The sequence below is a fragment of the Sesamum indicum genome, linkage group LG3 (assembly GCF_026168435.1).
Source record: "Sesamum indicum cultivar Baizhima isolate 11 linkage group LG3, ASM2616843v1, whole genome shotgun sequence".
Taxonomy (NCBI): Eukaryota; Viridiplantae; Streptophyta; class Magnoliopsida; order Lamiales; family Pedaliaceae; genus Sesamum; species Sesamum indicum.
Genome location: NC_142659.1, coordinates 16150967 through 16176230, shown reverse-complemented (window position 1 = coordinate 16176230; position 25264 = coordinate 16150967). Strand labels below are relative to the sequence as shown.

At 34.5% G+C, this 25264-nt stretch overlaps 1 protein-coding gene and 1 pseudogene across 9 annotated transcripts; both read left to right on the top strand.

Moving 5' to 3' along the window:
- Nucleotides 1-5062: 5062 nt before the first annotated feature.
- On the top strand, nucleotides 5063-15322 carry LOC105157729 (ABC transporter C family member 8). Of its 8 annotated transcripts, none has more exons than XM_020692192.2 (15): nucleotides 5072-5323; nucleotides 5433-5501; nucleotides 7554-7640; nucleotides 9439-9485; nucleotides 9747-11686; nucleotides 11770-12090; nucleotides 12183-12269; nucleotides 12363-12974; nucleotides 13058-13222; nucleotides 13310-13604; nucleotides 13685-13899; nucleotides 14042-14347; nucleotides 14431-14494; nucleotides 14585-14824; nucleotides 14919-15322. In XM_020692192.2, exons 3-15 carry the CDS (start codon nucleotides 7618-7620, stop codon nucleotides 15017-15019), a joined length of 4416 nt encoding a protein of 1471 aa, XP_020547851.1. In that variant the 5' UTR covers nucleotides 5072-5323; nucleotides 5433-5501; nucleotides 7554-7617; the 3' UTR covers nucleotides 15020-15322. The 8 variants fall into 8 exon arrangements, 7 of the variants coding, with proteins under 7 accessions (XP_088734662.1, XP_088734661.1, XP_020547851.1 ...); XM_011074182.3 differs by having other exon boundaries at nucleotides 5433-5960; XM_088878535.1 differs by lacking the exon at nucleotides 7554-7640 and having other exon boundaries at nucleotides 5071-5323; nucleotides 5433-5960; nucleotides 9439-9464.
- Nucleotides 15323-19093: 3771 nt separating this feature from the next.
- LOC105157839 (ABC transporter C family member 8-like) lies at nucleotides 19094-25090 on the top strand (annotated as a pseudogene). Its single transcript, XR_016064380.1, has 12 exons — nucleotides 19094-19127; nucleotides 19385-21326; nucleotides 21389-21726; nucleotides 21818-21904; nucleotides 21998-22608; nucleotides 22692-22856; nucleotides 22944-23238; nucleotides 23319-23533; nucleotides 23677-23982; nucleotides 24066-24129; nucleotides 24220-24459; nucleotides 24544-25090. The product of XR_016064380.1 is annotated as an ABC transporter C family member 8-like (transcript).
- Nucleotides 25091-25264: the final 174 nt, after the last annotated feature.

The following is a 25264-nucleotide window of genomic DNA, read 5'->3' as shown; positions in this document are numbered from 1 at the left end:
AAAATGAGGGGGATCTTGAAATCACCTAAGGAGCTTTTGACCGGGATGGGAGCAGGGGAGAGGCCCGCGAGCTTCAAAACCTTTTTCTGTAATAGTACTTTGGGAAGATACCAAAACAGTGTAATGTAGTTGATAAGGTCGCTCTCGAACCCCTCCCCATAGGTTTCAGGTGTAGGTTTGGACTCGCGCCAACCCAAGTAAAAATCCCAAGATTGACCAGGTGGAGGTCGTATAAAGAAGTATCTATCACGCCAAGGACCGACATTAGACCTCAGATCGTCTAAAAAGCGACAGTCCTTGCGTGCAGTCAAGTAAAACCACCCAGTTTTCCCCGATCTTTTTGAGGCAGTAATGTTATATAGGGACCAGAAATTGTCGAAAGAATGTGGTAAATCAAGATGCTTCATGACAATTATGAACATGAGGATATGGCTGATTGAGTTGGGGGACAATTGCATGGGGCAAAGACCTAGGCGGACTAAGATGTTGTTTACTTCGCGAGGCAAGGGAAAACGAAGGCCGGCATCTAAATGCAATACAGATAAAGCACAGTAGCCTTCCGGGGTCTGATGCATGCGATCAAAGGAACGTGGAATTTTGATATCATAATCAGCAGGGATATAGTATTTCCTCTTTAATGCAACAGGGGTTGTTTTAATAATGCTCGCTATTCCTAATCATGGTTTCTGTTGCATCATTTCAGTATATTTTTTAAAAACAGGGGTGTCATCAGATTCAGCTATATCTTCGGGAAGATTTGAGGATTGAGGAATGGAAGCGGTAGGATCGCGGGAAGTGCCAACAGTCTCCCTTGGGGAGGTCGCTGACGATCCCGACGACAAACCTGAATCTGAGTTCGTCGTAGACTCGGAGGCAGAAACATGAACAGAAACGCTCCTAGACTTGGAAGACATATCAAAAGCTGAAACAAGGAAAGAAGAAAAAATACCTGGAAAATGGAGAGTTCGCAGGGAGAGGTCGAATGCGATTAGTTGGTGCGGTAAAAAAGGTTCAAATGTGGGACTATATATAGGGAAATATTTGTAGCGACGCGCCTTCCCAGCTTTCATCCGGAGAGGACACGTGGTGTGGAATAGACGGCCGAGATGCCCCTCCCAACGGGCATATGACTGTTGACTTCCCTGAATGTCATTAATGACACTAAGAGAAGTGGGGGAGTAATGATGAGGAAATTACATAATTACAGAAATACCCCCCGATTTTTGGCAAATTACTGACATCCTATGACTGCACCCTAAGACTGTGCAGGTGGGCCCCATGGCGCAGGTGCAGCAGCAGTGGTAGCAGGTCTGGTAGCGGGTGACGTGGCCTGCTTTCATTGGGACCACGTGTCGCACATACAGAGGGTACCGTACAAGTATAAATACCCTCATTTATGATATTTCAAATACGTTTTCATCACTTACTTTTACCGCCATATTTGTGCTCTAATTCGATCTCACTTTCGACCCTACCTTTCTAACTTAAGCATCGGAGGGCCATCGCCGAGGGCTTCTCGGCTAGTCTGACGTTTGTTGTGTTCTCAGGATCCACTCCAGGTAACTTAAAAGAAGGATTTAGCGATCACGACCCGGCGATCCGACTTTGCGACCCCGATCCGGAAATCCTAATTTTGAGCGACCTACATCAGATATGGATATTTATAATAATTGAATTTATTAGGTGGATGGTGCATATTGCAGTAAATAATGAGAGACAAAACGACTATAACTTGAGCATTTTGTTGATATGCACTCGACCAAGAAAACACGCTTCTTGAGTGGTTGAAAAGTATTTCAAAATGAAAGCACGCTTCTTGAGTTGTTAAAAAGTATTTGAACATGACAAGCATTAAATGTGACGTCCGTAGAATTTTTCACGTAATTGGGAGACTAATTGATAATTATTAAAAATTTAAATTTAATTAGTAAATAAATTATAGATTGAATTTGGAATATAATAACACTTGAACGGATTTAAATTGAAGTTCGATATAATATTTGGGGTAAATTATAGTAATTAAGAAAATTAAAAAGGATGTAATTGGTATTTTAAAAAAAGTTTAATTAAATATATAAAATGATAATAATATTTCATATATATTAGTAATATATATATATATATATATATATACAAATGAGGGGGATTTTGATTGAGGCGGTGGGGCCTCTTTTTCCACTTTTCCTCATTTTAAAACACACACACACTCACAAAACACACACAGCAATGCACACACACACACTCACAAAACACACACAGCAATGCACACACACACACCTTTATAGAAATTGCAATTTTCTCTCGGACAACAGGAAGAAAAACAGAGGTAAGAAATTGCATTTTAATTTTTATTAATTCATATAATTATATTATTCAATTAGTTCATTTATTAAATGTTGATTATATTGGGCAGTGAACTATTTAATCGGAGTATTTTATGATTTTGACTATTTAAATTAGTGTCAAATTAAATATCACAATTGTTATAAAAATGATATAGTTGGGCAATTAAATTATTTGATTTGTTAGATTTAATTATCCTTATAGTTAATTTACACAATTCCATCGGAATGATTAACCAAATATGTAATTGTATGTATTATTGCTTAATTAAATTATATAACAACGATAAATTGGTAGAAATTCATAGAAATGATTTGAAAATTATATTTAAGAAATATTATGTTATTAAAGAGGAAAAATGAGAATTTAACGATAATATAACTTACGAATGTTATTAAAAACGATAGTTATAAATATATATGGGGTTTGATTAAATGAATTCTTATGAATTAGTTAATAAATTAAATATATGTTTGAGAAGCTTAGAAAATGTAGTTATTTATAAGAAAGTGGAACAGGGGTTTGGACTTTAAAATAAATAGAATATTAAAAGATTGGTGGAAAATGTACGAAGATTATATAATATTTTATTTAGAGTTTATGATATTCAATAAATATATTGATTATACGTATTATAATTTATTATAGGACGTGATGACAAGGTAGAGGGTTGAGCAGTCCCTCGTAAAACAGAAGCATTTTGGGATATAAGGTAAGTATAGCTAATTGGATTTATATATATATCTATATGTGTATTATTGTATATATTATGTATATTGGTTTCTTGGATGCCAACGTGGATTTGGCTTTATATTATTATGCGTGGCTTTCGTATATTGATTGTTTATATAATTAGTTGTGGATTATTTGCTAGATTATCATAATATTGGTGAAATTGTTACTATGTGATATGTAATGGTAATGTAGAGATATACGGGATATGATTATGTGATAATCATATAATTGATTGTTGATGAAATCAAATTGGGAGTTGTTATTGAGAAAGTGATTATCATAAAGAATAGAATGACGATTGTGAGTTGAAATAAAAGATGATGCTTACGTAGTTGGGAACACAGTCAATGGTTTATGAAACTGTGATTGATGATAATGTGATTGATAATGAGATATGAAAAATATACGATTTAAGCCAGGTACTATGGCGCGTAGGGTACCGGGGTATTCCGGGGCAGCAGGGAATATCCTGTGCTGTTAGCTACACACTGGGGTGGTGTGGGGGTATCATGTTTGTTGTGATGTCCTGTGCTATATTGCTACACAGCTGGAGTAAAAGAGTGTGGGGATATCACACAACGGGTATCCTGTGCTGTATATGATATGATGATGGCCGGCGAAATCATTGACTGATGTATACCAATTAAAGTAAGTGGGGCCCTTAAATAATAAACGATAATGTCGCATATTGTGTCATAGATTGATTCATAATTTTGAGTACGTATTACTGCTTATATTTGATGTTGCTATTGATAATGACTGTTAGTCAATGTGACTGCATGTACGTGAAATTGTTGCATGTGTATATATATAAACTGATCAGCTATACTTATTGAGTAGGCAGCTCACTCCTTGCCACGTACTTTTCAGGAGATAGGTCACACTGAGTAGTCACATTGGACTTTGAGCGATGCCGTCGTCTTTATTAGGTGGGTCAGCCGTGACTTCTAAAACTAGAGTTTTTGATTGTGGGTTGTTAAATATTCTGGTCTTTTATCGGGATTTGTATTTAAAGTTGTGGTATGATTTTCTTGAGGTTATGTACACGAGGACATCTAGTGGGGGTAAATATGAACTTTTGGTGATATCTAATACCTTTTGTGATATATATATTGCTGATAAATTAGAATTTATTTTACGAGTTGAAAGAGAATTACTTATAGAATGAGTTCTGATTAAAGAAAGGATAAAATAGTAATAATTAGATGTAGCGAGTAGGGGGTGCTACATTAAATGATGGGATTAGGAGAGATTAAGACAAAACATCCCACACATGCATAATTACTAATGTCAAAATACATACAGTTCGTTTTTATAAATACCTGCCAGCTATTTTGTTGGAGGGGGGGGGGGGGAGTCGGTCATTTTTGTTCATGTACGATGTGATTGCTACACCATCATTACATTACATTATTGAGCCATGCACAGACAAATTTACATGTCCTTATTTTTGCTTCACATTAATAATAAGAGATGATTCATTTACATCTTTCATCTATTATTTTTTTATATAAATTATTATTATTTTTTAAAATATTACAAAATTCACCTATGTCAGTGTTTAAAATCTCAAGATGCCCTGTTGATTTAGTCAAATTTAATATAATTTTTCAGAAATAGAAAAGCTCTTAGGGTGTTTTCTATAATTACAAAAAAGTATAGGTAGTGTCAGAGTAATATATATTGGGATGAATAAAATGATCTCATAATTTTTTTTATTATTTATATGAATTTTTAATTCAAACTTAAATTATTTTATTATTTTTTTAAATTAAACCTCTATATAAAATTAGACCTTTGAATAATCAAAATATTAAATCATTCAATTAACACATAATAAAATTAATTATTAGATTATTAAGTATAAATTTTTAAATAATAAAAAATTTATGTATAATTAGACGGAACATCATAAAACGACTATGAAATTATTGCTTAAATAAATTAATTTGAGACCAATTCAAATAACACACAAATCCGTAAAGGCAGGCGTGGATGTAACTTTGTAGATTTTGACATTAACCGATACAGCAATACAATTTCAACTTTTCTTCTCTTGTTCTTTTCCACGAAAATGTCAGACCATGCACGTGAAGCTATATATACATACATACATACATACATATATACGATTTTAGCTTCGATTCAGCACCGTTTGAATGCCGATCATCGTCAAACCACCACCAATAATTTACTCATCGTCCGGCGAGTCCAATATAGCCTCACCTATCCATTTTCATCAACGGTATGTGTAGATTTACGATTCCATTCTTCTTTTTTGTTTCCGTTGGCAAGTTCGAGTAAATTCGGCCGATTTAATTAAGAAGTCATTTTATTTCGCTTATTTCTCGTAGAATGACGACTGATGCTCCTCCACCCAACGACGTCTATAATCAATTATGATTTGCCGATGATCTAAACAGGTGGTGCGATTGGACTGTATTTTTCTCAATTTTTATGTGATTTTTAGAATTGAAAGTTGATTAAATTATTGATGGTTACTGTTTCACCGTCAATAATTGTTGTCAATGCATGTGGTGCTTTCTACCACTGAAAATCGTTTCAGTTAATTCCGTATGATTTGTATTCTTCTGAGACATTTGTCGGCTATGAAGTTACTTTTTTTGCACTAAGTCAATTAGATGCTGATATTTTGAAAAAAAATACTATTTACCCTTGAAGTGTATTGTCCTTCTCCCTCTATATAATATGTTACACTCTTTATGCTATTTGCACTTTCGTTCTCTGCTTATTGCTCAACATTCTAAGAGTAGCCTGTCGAGCTTATTCTGTCGAACGTGAAGTAGTGTATTACAGTTGTTTACACATTCGAGTACTCTCATCCATCTAACATTTGGCTTTACCATTTTTTTGTTATTAAGGTATGTATCTTACTTTCGCTCACTAATCATTATCTTAAATGTTGTATTCTTCAAATTTTTAAGATGAAAAATGCTTAATCTGGTTTTGCTTCCTGTTGACGTTTGTTAGAAATGATGAATTACTTCGACTTGTTAGTTCTATGTTCTTGGATTTACGTAATCATCGAATAGTGTGTACTGTGAGGCTCGTTTGATTTAGTTTGTGATTAGCTATACGTTTTTAGTTTTTTGGTTGTCAATTCAGTTTAAGTAGGAATTAATTCCGCATTTTGTTTAGATTTTGTAGATTGGTTCTTCGTTATAACGCATCTACAATTTAGGAGTCTAGAAGATTCAATTTGTTGTTGCAACAATGTATGTTATGTACCATCTCTTGATTTTCTTCCATGTCAAACTACCAGTCACATGGAATCATGAATCTTAAACTAGGAGGATTTGTTGTATGGTCGACTCCAATGGAATTTGTAGGCCTTTCTCATCTGCATCCTTACATTTTTTTAAGTTTGAGTGGTGTTTTGTTTATTAGGATAAGTTGCACTTTTCTTTAAGTTTGAGTGGTGTTCTGTTTATCATGTATATGTCTGGATAAAAGATGCTCCGATGACTCGAACTTTGTTGTATATCTTAGTTATACATAATACTGCATGTTCAGAAAGAGAGTCATTAATTTGAATTGCTTCATTGCTACTGCGTAAATGGAGATTAAAGTAAACAACAGTATAACATGTTGAGTTATTTCGATTTATAATATTTGTATAGTATATCTATTGAAAGTAAGGTAAATTCTTCAGGATGACAAACAAAATAAAGCTAGAGTGAGAAACACTGACAATGTCATCTAGCTAAGCTCTCACACACACAACAGGAGATGGAATAGTTTAAACAAAATTTCACAATATTTCTCCCAACTATTGCATGTTTGTATCCAGGTGGAAGAAAAAATAATTTCTGCTAACCACAACTCCATTATTTAATACTTGAGTTGCATTAAAAATTTAAAAAATATAAAATAATTAGCAATTCTACGCGGTTAATTCATATATTACATTATTTGAATAATGTATTTAAATTTATCACCTCGAATAGAACGTTTAACAAAAAATATTGTTAATCCATTACTAGAGTGCATTTAATTATTTATAAAAGTGTATTTACATAAATTATTTTTTTTCATTTTCGTACATATATAATTAGAAAATAATATTTATTTTAATCAACTCACAACTAAATAAATTATATATATTTTTATACATATATATATACAAATATATATAAAAGAGACATGATTTGAGAATGAACAGTATTTTTTGTCTCCCCACTACCCAATATCAAACATACCATACTTATTTTATATAATCTCCAAAAATAAATTCAAACATACACACTATCTCTAAATTATTTTTATTTATCTTTATTTTTTTCTCTCTATCTCCATAAAATACAAAAAATAAATTAAAAACAAAACCAAATACTATGTTTATTTTGAGATCTTATAAACTCTTTTTAAAAAAATTAGTCAAAATTTTCCTTTTTTATTTTTTTTTTGGTAGTGGTGGTTGGGCTCTTATTCTGTCTGGGCTACTCGTTTTTTAGGTACACCAATTTGGGGATGGCGATGGGTTTGGGTTAGATCGGATCCGAACCTGCTTCGATTGGAATGGGTTTTGAAATATTAAACAGGTATTAGATTTTAATGATTTGGATCTTGATTTTTTTATATAAAATATATTAACATATGTATAATTTATTTATACATATATATAATAGATAAACATAATATTTTTATAAATTTAAATTGTTTTATGTTTATATGACAAGCATTAAATGATGGGACTAGGAGACATTAAGACAAAACTTCCCACACATGCACAATAACTAATGTCAAAATACATACATTTCGGTTTTATAAATACCTGCCAACTACAGTAAAACCTCTATAAATTAATACTCTATAAATTAATAAACTCTCTAAAATAATAAAATCCTCCGGTCCCGACTTGGGCCTTTGTAAAAAATCATCAAATTCGATAAGATAATAAAATAATAATTTTTCAGAAAATTCCTTTATATTAGGTCCCATTAAAACTCTAAATTAATAATTCATAAATATTACAATTATAAATATTATGATAATTTACTAAAATATGAAATCTGTAATGCTTTACGCATTTGATCATTCATGGATGATTTTGCGATGCCTTTTAGATGAGAAGACATGGTTGGGTGTTATGAACTATTTTATTATCATACTGAGATTTATGTAGTATATGTTTCATTCATCATGCATGAATATATTTAATTGGTTATAATAGTTATTTAAGTGCAATGAATTAATATAAACATGTATATTTAAGTAATTCCAATGAATTGATACATGTGTCTATGAATATAATAGTTCATTGTTGCATGAATATAATCAATGAAACATATATGAATTTATTTATTTTCAATACATATGTACTAAATTTGCTGAATTTAAAAAGTCTCTCTTTTAATTAATAAAATATTAATTTATCGATAATTTAATATCTCTCTAAATTAATAAAATTTCATGGTCCCAAGGTTATTAATTTATAGAGGTTTTACTGTATTTTGTTGGAGGGGGGAGTCGGTCACTTTTGTTCATGTACGATGTGATTGCTACACCATCATTACATTACATTATTGAGCCATGCACAGACAAATTTATGTGTCCTTATTTTTGCTTCACATTAATAATAAGAGATGATTACATTTACATCTTTTATCTATTATTTTTTTTATACAAATTATCTTTAATTTTTAAAAAATTACAAAATTCACCTATGTCAGTGTTTAAAATCTCAAACTGTCCTGTTGATTTAGTCAAATTTAATATAATTTTTCAGGAATAGAAAAGCTCTTAGGGTGTTTTCTACAATTACAAAAAAGTATAGGTAGTGTCAGAGTAATATATATTGGGATGAGTAAAATGATTCCATAATTTTTTTTATTATTTATATTATTTTTTAATTTAAATTTAAATTATTTTATTATTTTTTTAAATTAAACCTTTAAATAATCAAAATATTAAATCATTCAAACATATAATAAAATTAATTATTAAATTATTAAATATAATTTTTTAAATGATAAAAAATTTATATATAATTATACGAAACCTCGTAAAACGACTATGCAATTATTGCTTAAATAAGTTAGTTTGAGGCCAATTCAAATAACACACAAATCCGTAAAGGCAGGCTTTGCAGATTTTGTCATTAACCAATAATGCAATACAATTTCAACTTTTCTTCTCCTTGTTCTTTTCCACGAAAATATCAGACCATGCACGTGAAGCTATATATACATAAGGGCTCAAATATTCACGTGGCAGGCATTGATTTGGTGAAAAGAGCATGCACTAGTTATTTATCAACACACACGTGTATATATATATATATATATTTGTGGAAGAACAAGTATATATAATCATGTTATCTACAATTCTTATGGACAGAATTGATGAAAAGATGGGTTCATGGGGTAAGCAGTTTTCTTCATGGGGTAAGCTGTTTTCTTGCTCTCATAAATGAACTTCATTGATTGGATGTTTCTTTTAATGGCTTTTTCTTCTTTTAATTTCTTTGAACTTGATTCTGATATATCTCAGTTCATTAATGTGAACAACCAATAGCGTATATCTATATGTATATAAAGGTTAGAGTAGGATAAATATAAGTAGCTGAAGTTTGTTGTTTAGGTGCTATGTACGTTGCATTTGAAAATGCATGAACTGAGTACCTGTACTGAATTGTTGTGAAACAGGGAAAATTTCTGTGCTGCATGGAGGGATTCTTGAAATGGGATGGTCGGGCGATTTTAGGACCGTTCTTGATTGCTTGAACGTATTCGTGGCTGTTGTTTTTTATGTGGTTTTGATTGCAAAAAGGAAAAATTGTTCAAGAGAGAGCAGAAGGGATTGGTTTAAGGTAGCTGTTTCAGGTGGTTGTGCTCTTGTGAGCTTAGAGTATTTTGGGATTGTTGTGTATGCTTTGGTAATTAAACGCAAGGAATTAAGTCATTTGAAGTGGCTAGTGTTCTTTGCTAGGGGGCTAATATGGATTACATTGAGTATTTCTGTGCTCGTACGAGGATCCAAAGGGATTGCTATTCTGAAATCTGTTTGGTGGATCGTGTTTTTTCTGTTGGTTTTTGCGTTAAACGTAGTAGAGTTGGTTGAATTGCACCGCATACAGATTCTAGAGCTTGCTCCTTGGCTTGCAAATTTGTTGCTTTTCGTTTGCGGTTTGAGGGATCTATATCAGATTGTATCTCAACCGGCCTTGGACAATTGCTTCTTGGAACCTCTGCTTGTTGAGGAGTCTAAGGATGAATGTGTCAGTTTAAGCCAAGCTTCATTTCTGAGTAAATTGTCGTTTTCTTGGATAAATCCTTTGCTTCGTTTAGGAAACACTAAGCCCTTAAGTCTTGATGACATTCCTTATCTGGGATTAGAAGATGGGGCTCATATGGCCTATGGGAAGTTTAACGACGTGTGGTGCATTCTTGAGAAAGAAAAGGGCATAAACAGTTCCAAGAATTTCGTATTTTGGGCTATTGCAAAGGTTCACTGGAGGAGTTTGGTGCTGGCTGGAAGTTTGGCATTTTTTAGGACGATTGCAGTTGTGGCTAGTCCATTATTGCTTTATGCTTTTGTTAAATATTCAAATCTTGAGATGAAAAATTTGAAAGAGGGTGTTTCCTTGGTGGGATGTTTGGTGTTTCTGAAGGTCGTCGAGTCTTTGTCCTATCGTCATTTCTATTTTTACTCCAGAAGAATTGGAATGAGGATGAGATCAGCTCTGATGGTAGTTGTTTACCAGAAGCAGCTCAAGCTCTCGAGCGGTGGGAGACGAAGGCACTCAACTGGGGAGATTGTGAATTATATTGCAGTCGATGCTTATCGAATGGGAGAATTTCCAGTGTGGTTACATGTCGGGTGGACTTCAGTCGTTCAGATTTTTCTGGCTATAGCTGTTCTTTCAGGAGTCGTGGGCCTTGGCGTGCTTCCCGGCCTAGTACCATTCGTTATCTGTGGTCTCCTCAACGTGCCGTTTGCTAAACTAATTCAAATGTATCAGACTGAATTCATGATCGCTCAAGACAAGCGACTGAGGTCGTTGTCCGAGATTCTTAACAACATGAAAATAATCAAGTTGCAGTCGTGGGAATCGAATTTCAAGAGCTTGATCGAGTCCTTTCGAAAGAGCGAATTTAAATGGTTGTCCAAAACTCAGTACATGAAAGCATTTAACACACTTTTGTATTGGATGTCTCCAACAATTGTTCCTTCCGTCATTTTCTTCGGATGTGTGCTCTTCAGGAGTGCTCCATTGGATGCTGGCACTGTTTTTACAGTTTTGGCTGCATTAAGGAGCATGTCTGAGCCTGTCAGGTTCTTGCCAGAAGCTCTGTCCACTTTGATTCAGGTTAAGGTTTCCTTTGATAGGATTAACTCATTTATGCTTGAGGATGAACTCAAGCAAGAACATTTGCAAACATGTCCTACAGGAGATTCAGGCCTCATCGTTCATATACAAGGTGGTTGTTTCAGTTGGGATGCAGACACGTCTACTCCAACCCTGAGTGGAGTCTCATTGGAAGCAAGGCTAGGACAGAAGATTGCTGTTTGCGGGCCGGTTGGTTCTGGGAAGTCGTCACTTTTGTATGCAATCCTTGGCGAAATACCAAAAAAATCAGGAACTGTAAGTCATGCAACAGCAACGATTTTTACACTTATGTATGAAATTCTTGACATTGATTTTAGTAGGTCTTTGTTGGTTTGCAGGTGAGTGTTCTTGGATCAGTGGCTTATGTTTCTCAAGTTTCTTGGATTCAGAGTGGGACTGTTCGTGACAACATACTCTTTGGAAAGCCTATGGAGAAGAACAAATACGAAGAAGCCATCAGAGTTTGTGCTCTAGACAAAGATATTGAGAGTTTTGATTATGGCGATCTCACTGAGATAGGCCAGAGAGGGATTAACATGAGTGGAGGACAAAAACAGAGAATTCAGCTTGCACGAGCTGTTTACAACGATGCTGATATTTATCTTCTTGATGACCCTTTCAGTGCAGTAGATGCACATACAGCAGCAGCTCTTTTCAACGTAACAATTAGAGCATTCTTAGTTGATACACGCTCTTGTTGTGCTAGATGTTTTATCCCAACAGCTGATTGATTTGAATTGTATTATTGCAGGACTGCGTCATGACAGCTCTAGCAAAGAAGACGGTAATTCTTGTGACTCATCAAGTGGAATTCCTCAATAATGTCGATAACATTCTGGTAATGAATTTTCAGAAGAGGTTACTGCTTGTCTTTAAACATGTACTTCTAATCTTTGTTATATGATAGACGAGGTTTGTTCATATGTCTAAGGTTGTAGAAGGAGGACAAGTTACTCAATCAGGTAACTACGAGGAACTTCTGGTTGCTGGAACGACCTTTGAACAACTCGTTTCTGCTCATAAAGGCACCATAGAGTCATTCGATGCTTCATCTGGTTCAAATCAAAATGAACATCGAGCACAACATGTCGATCAGCTAAAGCAGAATAATAAGTCTTATGATAAGGAAGAAAGAGACGGGGAAATTCGAGAGAACAAAGGGATACAGTTGACAGAGGAGGAAGAGAAGGAAGTAGGAGATGTGGGCTGGAAATCTTTCTTGGATTACATTTTCATTTCAAAGGGATGGGCCTATTTTTGCTCCACCACAATAGCTCAGCTTGGTTTTGTTGCTTTTCAAGCAGCTGCAAGCTTTTGGCTAGCATTTTCCATTCAGAATTCCAAAATGAGCAGCGTCTTTATTATCGAAATTTACACTTTAATCTCATTACTTAGTGCAGTTTTTGTATATTTGAGAGCACTTTTTGCAGTTCTTTTAGGAATAAAAGCATCAGGAGCCTTTTTCTCTGGTTTCACCAACTCAATCTTCAATGCTCCCATGCTCTTCTTCGACTCCACCCCTGTCGGGAGGATACTAACGCGTGTAAGATTGATTCATACCTTCACCTTTGGGACATAAAATTTCAACAAGTAGTTGTAACAAGTCTTCTGTTTGATTTCATCCAGGCCTCATCTGATCTAAGTGTGCTAGATTTTGACCTTCCCATGGCGTTCGTATTTGTACTGGCTGCCGCAACGGAGATGCTAGCAACAATTGGCATTATGGCTTTTGTCACATGGCAAGTTTTCTTTGTTGGCATATTCGCTATGGTATCTTCAAAATACGTTCAGGTGTGTTTGAGACCTTAAATATTTAGTTACAATGAAAATCAGTATTACTTTGATCTGCTTTTCTGAACTTCCCTTTGTCTAATGAAGGGGTACTGCCAAAAATCTGCTGGTGAGCTGATGAGAATCAATGGCACTACAAAAGCTCCTGTTATGAACTACGCATCTGAGACAGCACTAGGAGTTGCTACAATACGAGCATTCAGAATGGTCGATACATTTTCATTGAACTACCTAAAACTGGTCGATATGGATGCAAAAGTTTTCCTTTCATCAAACGCCACAATGGAATGGCTTGTTTTGAGAACCGAAGCGCTTCAAAATCTCACCCTTTTCACTGCTGCCATCTTTCTAGTTTTAACTCCCAAGGGTTACATTCCTCCAGGTACGTTAGTACTGATAAATCAAACAGTTCAATATCTCTCTGCTGCATTCAATTTTTAGTGTTATTTTCTGTTGTTACAGGGCTCGTGGGACTCTCGCTTTCTTATGCATTTGCTCTAACCAGCACTCAGGTTTTTTTATCTAGATGGTATAGTAACTTAGCTAATTACATCGTCTCGGTGGAACGGATCAAACAATACATGCATATACCAGCGGAGCCTCCAGCAAGAATAGAAGACAAGAGCCCACCAACTTCATGGCCTCCAAATGGGAGAATAGAGCTGCTGGACCTAAAGGTGAGTAATCGAGCTTTTTCGTGTAATGGTATACTCAGCTTCATGAAAATGCAGATAGAGTATTCAAAACTGGAGCCCAATGCTATCATTGATTGACAATTAACAAGTTAAATTCCATTTTCATTTTTTGGATGGGCTTTAGATACGGTATCGTCCTAATGCACCAATAGTGCTGAAAGGGATCACATGCACTTTCACAGAAGGGACTAGAGTGGGAGTGGTGGGGAGGACCGGAAGTGGGAAGACGACACTAATAAGTGCTTTGTTCCGTCTGGTTGAGCCTTACAGCGGGCAAATTGTGATAGACGGAGTTGATATTTGCTCCATAGGTCTCAAGGATTTAAGGCTGAAACTCAGCATCATTCCTCAAGAGCCGACTCTTTTTAGGGGTAGCATTCGGACTAACTTGGATCCACTAGGCCTTTACTCTGATGATGAGATATGGAAGGTACTCAAATTTACTACATATAGTACTACACAAAAACTTCTAACTTTAAAAAAGCTGAGGAGAGTGAGTTTCTTGATTTTCAGGTCTTAGAGAAATGTCAGCTGAAGTCTACTATCACTAAACTCCCAAACTTGTTGGACTCTTCAGGTAACTCTAACTTCATTGCAAAGAATCACATTGAATTCTTGCATTTAGGTTGAGTGGGATCATTTTTCTGTTGAAAATTCATGCAAGCAGTGAGCGATGAAGGCGAGAACTGGAGCTTGGGGCAACGGCAGCTCTTCTGCCTCGGTAGAGTCCTTATAAAGAGGAACAGAATCCTAGTTCTTGATGAGGCAACAGCCTCAATCGACTCAGCCACGGATGCCATCCTGCAGAGAATAATCAGAGAGGAATTTGCTAACTGTACAGTGATAACCGTGGCTCACAGAGTTCCAACCGTAATAGACAGCGACATGGTCATGGTCCTCTCCTACGGTACATAGACCCTCCGTTTTTCGTTTCATTTCGCTGCACAAAAAACAACTAAAATTGATCATTCCTTTGCTCTTTGTCTTCCTTTATCCTGCAGGGAAGTTGGTGGAGTATGATGAACCTTCAAAGCTTATGGAGACTACTTCTTTCTTTTCCAAGCTTGTGACAGAATATTGGTCAAGTTGCAGAAGGGATTAGTAATGTTATTCCGACGTATATCCAAGAACATAAAGTAAGAAAGAAATTAAACCAGAGATTATGAAACTAAAGTAGCATAAACTAGTGTACGAGGTGCTTTGATAGGAACGAACGTCGAGCATAACATAAAATTGCATAGGATTACATGAAAACCGCTCGATGATTAAGTCAGTAGTGGTTTCAAGAGGACTGAATAGGTCATTCTCAAGATTTATGGATGCAATAAATGAGGAAACATGTTTGGTATTTGTATTGGATTCTTATAAGTTTGGCTGATTGTATACTCTTGATGTGGTTTCTGAATTGTATGGTATCAATGATCCTTAATCTAGGTCAGGGCCGGATCGGAGCTGGGTAGGGTCAATCTGGGTACTATTTCAATTTGTGTGAAAATTTAGATACCCTACTCCTGTTTCTAACATTTTCTTGGTTTGGCTTAGATGTATTTTTGATTCGTAATTCAGGTTTGACGTTTTTTTCTTTAATTTTTTATGTAGTATTATTTATTTTTTAGTTTCAATCTTTTTCTCCGTCAAATTTCAAATTTTTCATCGAAAAAATGCATATGCATCTTACTTAACCTTTTAATATTAGGACTATTATTTTTATTTGCCTACTTTTGCTAAATTTCTATCTTTAATTTTTTATGATAGCATTTTAATTCTTCATTTTTTTAAATTTTATGATTTTAATTAGTTTTTTGCTGGATTTCCAACCGACAAACTAAACAGTGCACACCCCATCCTAGTAATTCTATTTGCAACTTGCACATGTAATTTGGACTATATTTAGGCCTTTCTAAATTTGGCAATTTGCACTGCAAATGACGTACAACACTTAAATCAATACCAACCGTATTTTTTATTTTAAATTTTAATTGCATTTTTTCAAATAAGTGATAATTATATGCAAGTATATGATTTTTTTTTTTTTTGCAAAATTAATTGGGATTAAATCAAATTAACCCGAACAAAAATTGCATCATTTGGTGTTTGGAAAAATGCTATTTATGTTTTCATTAATTTTTCCTTTTATTTTTCATTATTACTTGTAATAATATTTCTTCTTAAAATTTGTACCCATATTAACCATGAATCGTTATGTCCCAAATGATATCATCATTATATGTTAATCTAATAATTTATAAATAATTTAAATATAAATTCACATGAATAACATCAAATTTTCACTTAACAATTATGTGGGAAGGTTCCTCCCAACAATTTAGTTCTTGATTACAAGTTTGTGAGTCGGGCTTCACTGATTTCTTCATATTACTTCAGATGTTATGAGTTCGAACTTTGTTTTATGCGTGGGATGTTGTATTTACTATAATAGCAACGAATATAACGTATAAAGACGTATAGGGGTAACTTAGTCATCAAAAAATTAACTTGACTTGTAATAAATCAATTATAATAAGTCAATTGAGAGTAAATATTTATTTTTATCTGATTTATTTTTGTTAATATTAGCGAATTCAGTTAATTTTGAGTTAACGAAAGTATTTATTTATTAGATGGAAGGAAATCTAAGGGATGCTGAATGTAATTTTCTAAACTATATAAATATGCATATAACTATATTAAATTTTAAGAGAAAAGAGTGTAATTATCCCTGAAAAAAATATTTTTATTTAAATAAAGATGGAAATAAATGGTGTGGATCAATGTATTATTGTAGCTCCCATTATATCAGTTTCTCTTCCCCGAAAGAGTTGGAGAGATGATTGCATTATCTCCGGTGAGTTTTGTACGCACGAACACGATTGCTATTGTCAGTTGTCAAATGATCACAAATCGTTAAATCCTTATCCTGTGGGCCTCCACACTGGATTTACATAATTGGGCCCTAATAGTTGTCTGTTTTGCAGTACTCTATTGGGCCTCAATTCTGAATTTAGTGGTTAATCCATTAAAGTAGGCCCGTTTGAAGAATAAATATGCTAACATTTCCATTTCATATTTTTATTAGTTAATGTTTTATATTAAAATGTAGTGTTAATTTAATATAATTCTAACGGGAAACTTTTTAAACATATTTTTACTCTAATTACTCTTTTAAAATCTGAAAATTGAAAATAAAGATACAAACCAACAGGATTGAATCGAATAAATTATCGGATTAATAGATCGTTGGCCGGACTGAATTGAAAAAATAAATTGATCTGAACTTATTATATATCTAATTTTATTTTAAAAATAAGCTCCTGAAGTATTTGGGTAAAATAAGACGTTAAAACTTATAAGATGTTAGGGTGTTGGCCTAATAAGGTCTTTAATTAGTAAGATGATTAAAATGGACATGTATACCATTATAATCAAATGATATTTTATTTTTTAATATATTTTTTTTAAATAGTACTCATTAATTTAATTTTAAATAAAAATTTAATAAGTAATCTTTCTACAATAACAAAAAAAAGACGAATTATTACCTAAACTTTTGAATAAAATAATATATATATATATAAATATAGATTCATGCTAGTCGAATATTAATATAAATATATAATTGATGTTTGTTAATCCGATGATTATTTCTAGTTGTATAATTTATAATGTCTTGAATTTTATATTTTTTAGTAAACATAATATCAATATCAATCTTATTTTTACTTAACTACAATAATTTATTATTAAATAATAAAATATTTTCTCTTTATCAAATATTAGAAAAATTAAATAGCAAAGAAGGATATTTTAGTCTTTGATATATTAATTTTATATAGCTTATAAGATGTTATAAAATTCAAAACTTTAATTTATTCTAGTCTTTATTTTATATTATTTTTTTATCAAAAAATTAGTCAAATATTTCCTTTTTTATTTATTTTTTGGTAGTGGTGGTTGGGCTTTTATTCTGCCTGGGCTACTCGTTTTTTAGGTACACCAATTTGGGGATGGCGATGGGTTTGGGTTAGACTCGGATCCAAACTTGCTTTGATTGGAATGTGTTTTGAAATATTAAACATGTATCAGATTTTAATGATTTGGATCTTGAATTTTTTTTTATATAAAATATATTAACATATGTATAATTTATTTATACATATATATATAATAGATAAACTTAATATTTTTATAAATTTAAATTATTTTATGTTTATATAAGTACATATATTTGAATATTTCAATGTGTAAATATAAATTTGCAAAAAGGATGTCAATAATATTATTATCTCATATTTATATTATTTTAAAAGGATATAGATATTTATAATAGGTGGATGGTGCAGATTGCGATAAATAATGAGAGACAAAACGACTCTAACTTGACAATTTTGTTGATATGCACTCAACCAAGAAAGCACGCTTCTTGAGTGGTTGAAAAGTGTTTCAAAATGAAATCACGCTTCTTGAGTTGTTGAAAAGTATTTGAACATGACAAGCATTAAATGATGGGATTAGGAGAGATTAAGACAAAACTTCCCACACATGCATAATTACTAATGTTAAAATACATACATTTCGGTTTTATAAATACCTGCCAACTATTTTGTTGGAGGGGGGACTTTTGTTCATGTACGATGTGATTGCTACACCATCATTACATTACATTATTGAGCCATACACATGCAAACTCATGTGACGTGGTTTTTGCTGATATTAATAATTTTTTAGGAATAGAAAAGCTCTTAGAGTGTTTTCTACAATTACAAAAAAGTATATGTAGTATTAGAGTAATATATATGGGATGAATAAAATGATCCCATAATTTTTTTATTATTTGTATTAATTTTTAATTCTAACTTAAATTATTTTATTATTTTTTTTAAATTAAACCTTTCAATAATCAAAATGTTAAATCATTCAAATAACATATAATAAAATTAATTATTAGATTATCAAATATAATTTTTTAAATAATAAAAAATTTATATATAATTACACGTAACCTCATAAAACGACTTTGCAATTATTGCTTAAATAAATTAATTTGAGACCAATTCAACACACACGTGTGTATATATATATATATATATATATATATGTGTGTGTGTGTGTGTGTGTGGAAGAACAAGTATATATACTTATGTTATCTACAATTCTTATGGACGGAATTAATGAAAAGATGGGTTCATGGGGTAAGCAGTTTTCTTTATGGGGTAAGCTGTTTTCTTGCTCTCATAAATGAACTTCATTGATTGGATGTTCCGTTTAATGACTTTTTCTTTTAATTTCTTTGAACTTGATTATGATATATCTCAGTTCATTAATGTGAACAACCAATAGCGTAAATCTATACGTATATAAAGGTTGGAGTAGGATAAATATAAGTAGCTGAAGTTTGTTGTTTAGGTGCTATGTACGTTGCATTTGAAAATGCATGAATTGAGTACCTGTACTGAATTGTTGTGAACAGGGAAAATTTCTGTGCTGCATGGAGGGATTCTTGAAATGGGATGATCGGGCGATTTTAGGACCGTTCTTGATTGCTTGAACGTATTCGTGGCTGTTGTTTTTTATGTGGTTTTGATTGTAAAAAGGATAAGTTGTTCAAGAGAGAGCAGAAGGGATTGGTTTAAGGTAACTGTTTCTGGTGGTTGTGCTCTTGTGAGCTTAGAGTATTTTGGGATTGTTGTGTATGCTTTGGTAGTTAAACGCAAGGAATTAAGTCATTTGAAGTGGCTAGTGTTCTTTGCTAGGGGGCTAATATGGATTACATTGAGTATTTCTGTGCTCGTACGAGGATCTAAAGGGATTGCTCTTCTGAAATCCGTTTGGTGGATCATGTTTTTTCTGTTGGTTTCTGCGTTAAACATAGTAGAGTTGGTTGAATTGCACGCCATACAGATTCTAGAGCTTGCTCCTTGGCTTGCAAATTTGTTGCTTTTCGTTTGCGGTTTGAGGGATCTATATCAAATTGTATCTCAACCGGCCTTGGACAATTGCTTCTTGGAACTGGTGCTTGCTGAGGAGTCTTGAGGAATATGTCGGTTTAAGCCAAGCTTCGTTTCTAAGTAAATTGTCATTTTCTTGGATAAATCCATTGCTTCGTTTAGGAAACACTAAGCCTTTAAGTCTTGATGACATTCCTTATCTGGGATTAGAAGATGGGGCCCTTATGGCCTATGATAAGTTTAACGATGTGTGGTGCGTTCTTCAAAAAGAAAAGGGCATAAACAGTTCCAAGAATTTCGTATTTTGGGCTATTGCAAAGGTACACTGGAGGAGTTTGGTGCTGGCTGGAAGTTTAGCATTTTTTAGGACGATTGCTGTTGTGGCTAGTCCACTATTGCTTTATGCTTTTGTTAGATATTCAAATCTTGAGATGAAAAATCTGAAAGAGGGTGTTTCCTTGGTGGGGTGTTTGGTGTTTTTGAAGGTCGTCGAGTTTTTATGCTATCGGCATTTCTATTTCTATTCTAGAAGAATTGGAATGAGGATGAGATCAGCTCCGATGGTAGCTGTTTACCAGAAGCAGTTTAAGCTCTCGAGCGGTGGGAGACGAAGGCACTCAACTGGGGAGATTGTGAATTATATTGCAGTCGATGCTTATCGAATGGGAGAATTTCCAGTGTGGTTGCATGTCGGGTGGGTTTCAGTCGTTCAAACTTTCCTGGCCATAGCTGTTCTTTCTGGAGTTGTGGGCCTTGGCGTGTTTCCCGGCCTAGTACCATTCGTCATCTGTGGTCTCCTCAATGTGCCATTTGCTAAACTAATTCAAAAGTATCAGACTGAATTCATGATCGCTCAGGACAAGCGACTGAGGTCGTTGTTCGAGATTCTTAACAACATGAAAATAATTAAGTTGCAGTCGTGGGAATCGAATTTCAAGAGCTTGATCGAGTCATTTCAAAAATGCGACTTTAAATGGTTGTCCAAAACTCAGTACATTAAAGCATTTAATACGCTTTTGTATTGGATGTCTCCAACAATTGTTCCTTCCGTCATTTTCTTCGGATGTGTGCTCCTCACGACTGCTCCATTAGATGCTGGCACTATTTTTACAGTCTTGGCTGCATTAAGGAGCATGTCTGAGCCTGTCAGGTTCTTGCCTGAAGCTCTGTCCACTTTGATTCAGGTTAAGGTTTCCTTTGATACGATTAACTCATTTATGCTTGAAGATGAACTCAGGCAAGAAGATTTGCAAATATCTCCTACAGGAGATCCAGGGCTCATCGTTCATATACAAGGTGGTTGTTTTAGTTGGGATGCAGACACGTCTACACCAACCCTGAGCGGTGTCTCATTGGAAGCAAGGCCAGGACAGAAGATTGTTGTTTGCTGGCCGGTTGGTTCTGGGAAGTCGTCACTTTTGTATGCAATCCTTGGCGAAATACCAAAAAAATCAGGAACTATAAGTCATGCAACGGAAATGACTTTTACACTTATGTATGAAATTCTTGACATTGATTTTAGTAAGTCTTTGTTGGTTTGCTGGTGAGTGTTCTTGGATCAGTGGCTTATGTTTCTCAAGCTTCTTGGATTCAGAGTGGGATTGTTCGTGACAACATACTCTTTGGAAAGCCTATGGAGAAGAAAAAATACGAAGAAGCCATCAGAGTTTGTGCTCTAGACAAAGATATTGAGAGTTTTGATTATGGCGATCTCATTGAGATAGGCCAGAGAGGGCTTAACATGAGTGGAGGGCAAAACAAGAGAATTCAGCTTGCACGAGCTGTTTACAATGACGCTGATATTTATCTTCTTGATGACCCTTTCAGTGCAGTAGATGGACATACAACAGCAGTTCTTTTCAACGTAACAATTAGAGTTTTCTTAGTCGATAAACGTTATTGTTGTGCTAGTTATTTTTCCCAACAGTTGATTGATTTGAATTGTATTATTGCAGGACTGCGTCATGACAGCTCTAGCAAAGAAGACGGTAATTCTTGTGACTCATCAAGTGAAGTTCCTCAGTAATGTCGATAACATTCTGGTAATGAATTTTCAGAAGAGGTTACTGCTTGTCTTGAAACATGTACTTGTAATCTTCGTAATATGATAGACAAGATTTGTTAATATGTCTTAGGTTGTCGAAGGAGGACAAGTTACTCAATCAGTTAACTACTCGGAACTTCTGGTTGCTGAAACGACCTTTGAACAACTCGTTTATGCTCATAAAGGCACCATAAAGTCATTCGATGCTTCATCTGGTTCAAATCAAAACGAACATCGAGCACAACATGACGATCAGCTAGAGCAGAATAATAAGTCTTATGGTAAGGAAGAAAGAGACGGGGAAATTCGAGAGAACAAAGGGATACAGTTGACGGGGGAGGAAGAGAAGGAAGTAGGAGATGTGGGTTGGAAAACTTTCGTGGAGTACATTTTCATTTCAAAGGGATGGGCCTATTTTTGCTCCACCACAGTAGCTCAGCTTGGTTTTGTTGCTTTTCAGGCAGCTGCAAGCTTCTGGCTAGCATTTTCCATTCAGAATTCCAAAATGAGCAGCGTCTTTATTATCGAAATTTACACTTTAATCTCATTACTTAGTGCAGTTTTCGTATATTTGAGATCACTTTTTGCAGTTCTTTTAGGAATAAAAGCATCAGGAGCCTTTTTCTCTGGTTTCACCAACTCAATGTTCAATGCTCCCATGCTCTTCTTCTACTCCACCCTGTCGGGAGGATACTAACGCGTGTAAGATACATTCATACCTTCACCTTTGGGACATAAAATTTCAACAAGTGGTTGTAACAAGTCTTCTATTTGATTTCATCCAGGCCTCATCTGATCTAAGTGTGCTAGATTTTGACCTTCCCATTGCGTTTGTATTTGTACTGGCTGGCGCAACAGAGATGCTAGCAACAATTGGCATTATGGCTTCCGTCACATGGCAAGTTTTCTTTGTTGGCATATTCGCTATGGTATCTTCAAAATACGTTCAGGTGTGTTTGAGACCTCAAATATTTAGTTACAATGAAAATCAGTATTACTTTGATCTGCTTTTCTGAACTTCCCTTTGTCTAATGAAGGGGTACTGCCAAAAATCTGCTGGTGAGCTGATGAGAATCAATGGCACTACAAAAGCTCCTATTATGAACTACGCATCTGAGACAGCACTAGGAGTTGCCACAATACGAGCATTCAAAATGGTCAATAGATTTTCATCGGACTACCTAAAACTGATCGATATGGATGCAAAAGTTTTCCTTTCATCAAACGCCACAATGGAATGGCTTGTTTTGAGAATCGAAGCGCTTCAAAATCTCACCCTTTTCACTGCTGCCATCTTTCTAGTTTTAACTCCCAAGGGTTACATTCCTCCAGGTGTGTTAGTACTGTTAAATCAAACAGTTCAATATCTCTCTATTGCATTCAATTTTTAGTGTTATTTTATGTTGTTACAGGGCTCGTGGGACTCTCGCTTTCTTATGCATTTGCTCTAAGCACCACTCAAGTATTTTTATCTAGATGGTATAGTAACTTAGCTAATTACATCGTCTCGGTGGAACGGATCAAACAATACATGCATATACCAGCGGAGCCTCCAATAATAATAGAAGACAAGAGGCCACCAACTTCATGGCCTCCAAATGGGATAATAGAGCTGCTGGACCTAAAGGTGAGTAATCGAGCTTTTTCGTGTAATGGTATACTCAGCTTCATGAAAATGCAGATGGAGTATTCAAAACTGGAGCCAAATGCTATCATTGATCGACAATTAACAAGTTAAATTCCATTTTCATTTTTTTGGATGTGCTTTAGATACGGTATCGTCCTATTGCACCAATAGTGCTGAAAGGGATCACATGCACTTTCACAGAAGGGACTAGAGTGGGAGTGGTGGGGAGGACCGGAAGTGGGAAGACGACACTAATCAGTGCTTTGTTCCGTCTGGTTGAGCCTTACAGCAGGCAAATTGTGATAGACGGAGTTGATATTTGCTCCATAGGTCTCAAGGATTTAAGGCTGAAACTCAGCATCATTCCTCAAGAGCCGACTCTTTTCAGGGGTAGCATTCGGACTAACTTGAATCCACTAGGCCTTTACTCTGATGATGAGATATGGAAGGTACTTAAATTTACTGCATATAGTACTGCACAGAAACTTCTAACTTTAAAAAGGTTGAAGAGAGTGAGTTTCTTGATTTTCAGGCCTTAGAGAAATGCCAACTGAAGTCTACTATCACTAAACTCCCAAACTTGCTGGACTCTTCAGGTAAGTCCAACTTCATTGCAAAGAATCACATTGAAATCTTTCATTTAGGTTAATTGGGATCATTTTTCTGTTGAAAATTCATGCAAGCAGTGAGCGATGAAGGGGAGAACTGGAGCCTGGGGCAACGGCAGCTCTTCTGCCTCGGTAGAGTCCTTCTAAAGAGGAATAGGATCCTAGTTCTTGACGAGGCAACAGCCTCAATCGACTCAGCCACGGATGCCATCCTGCAGAGAATAATCAGAGAGGAATTTGCTAACTGTACAGTAATAACCGTGGCTCACAGAGTTCCAACCGTTATAGATAGCGACATGGTCATGGTCCTCTCCTACGGTACATACACCCTCCATTTTTTGTTGCACAAAAAACAACTAAAATTGATCATTCATTTGCTCTTCATCTTCCTTTATCCTGCAGGAAAGTTGGTGGAGTATGATGAACCTTCAAAGCTTATGGAGACTACTTCTTTCTTTTCCAAGCTTGTGACAGAATATTGGTCAAGTTGCAGAAGGGACTAATAATGTTATTTCGACGTATATCCAAGAACATGAAGCAAGAAAGAAATTAAAACAGAGATTATGAAACTAAAGTATAGCATAAACCAGTGTACGAGGTACTTTGATAGGAACGAACGTCGAGCCTAATATAAAATTGCATAGAATTACGTGAAAACCGTTCGATGATTAAGTGAGTAGTGGTTTCAAGAGGACTGAGTAGGTCATCCTCAAGATTTAAAGATGCAATAAATGAAGAAGCATGTTTGATATTTGTATTGGATTCTTATACATTTGGCTGATTGTACACTCTTGATGTGGTTTCTAAATTGTATGGTATCAATGATCCTTAATCTGGGTCAGAGCCGAATTGGAGCCGGGTAGGGTCAAACTGGGTACTATTTCAAGTTGTGTGAAAATTCAGATACCCTACTCCTGTTTCTAACATTTTCTTGGTTTGGCTTAAATGTATTTTTGATTCGTAATTCAGGTTTGACGCTTTTTTCTTTAATTTTTTATGTAGTATTTTTATTATTTATTTTTTAGTTTCAATCTTTTTCTCCATCAGATTTCAAATTTTTCATCGGAAAAATGCATATGCATCTTACTTAACCTTTTAAAATTAGGACTATTATTTTTATTAA

Coding starts and splice junctions, on each gene's coding strand:
- LOC105157729 (XM_020692192.2), top strand. CDS start 7,618: ATGGGTTTTGAAATATTAAACAG. Junction 12,270..12,362: donor ATAATGTCGATAACATTCTG/GTAATGAATTTT, acceptor CATATGTCTAAG/GTTGTAGAAGGAGGACAAGT. Junction 14,495..14,584: donor AAACTTGTTGGACTCTTCAG/GTAACTCTAACT, acceptor TCATGCAAGCAG/TGAGCGATGAAGGCGAGAAC.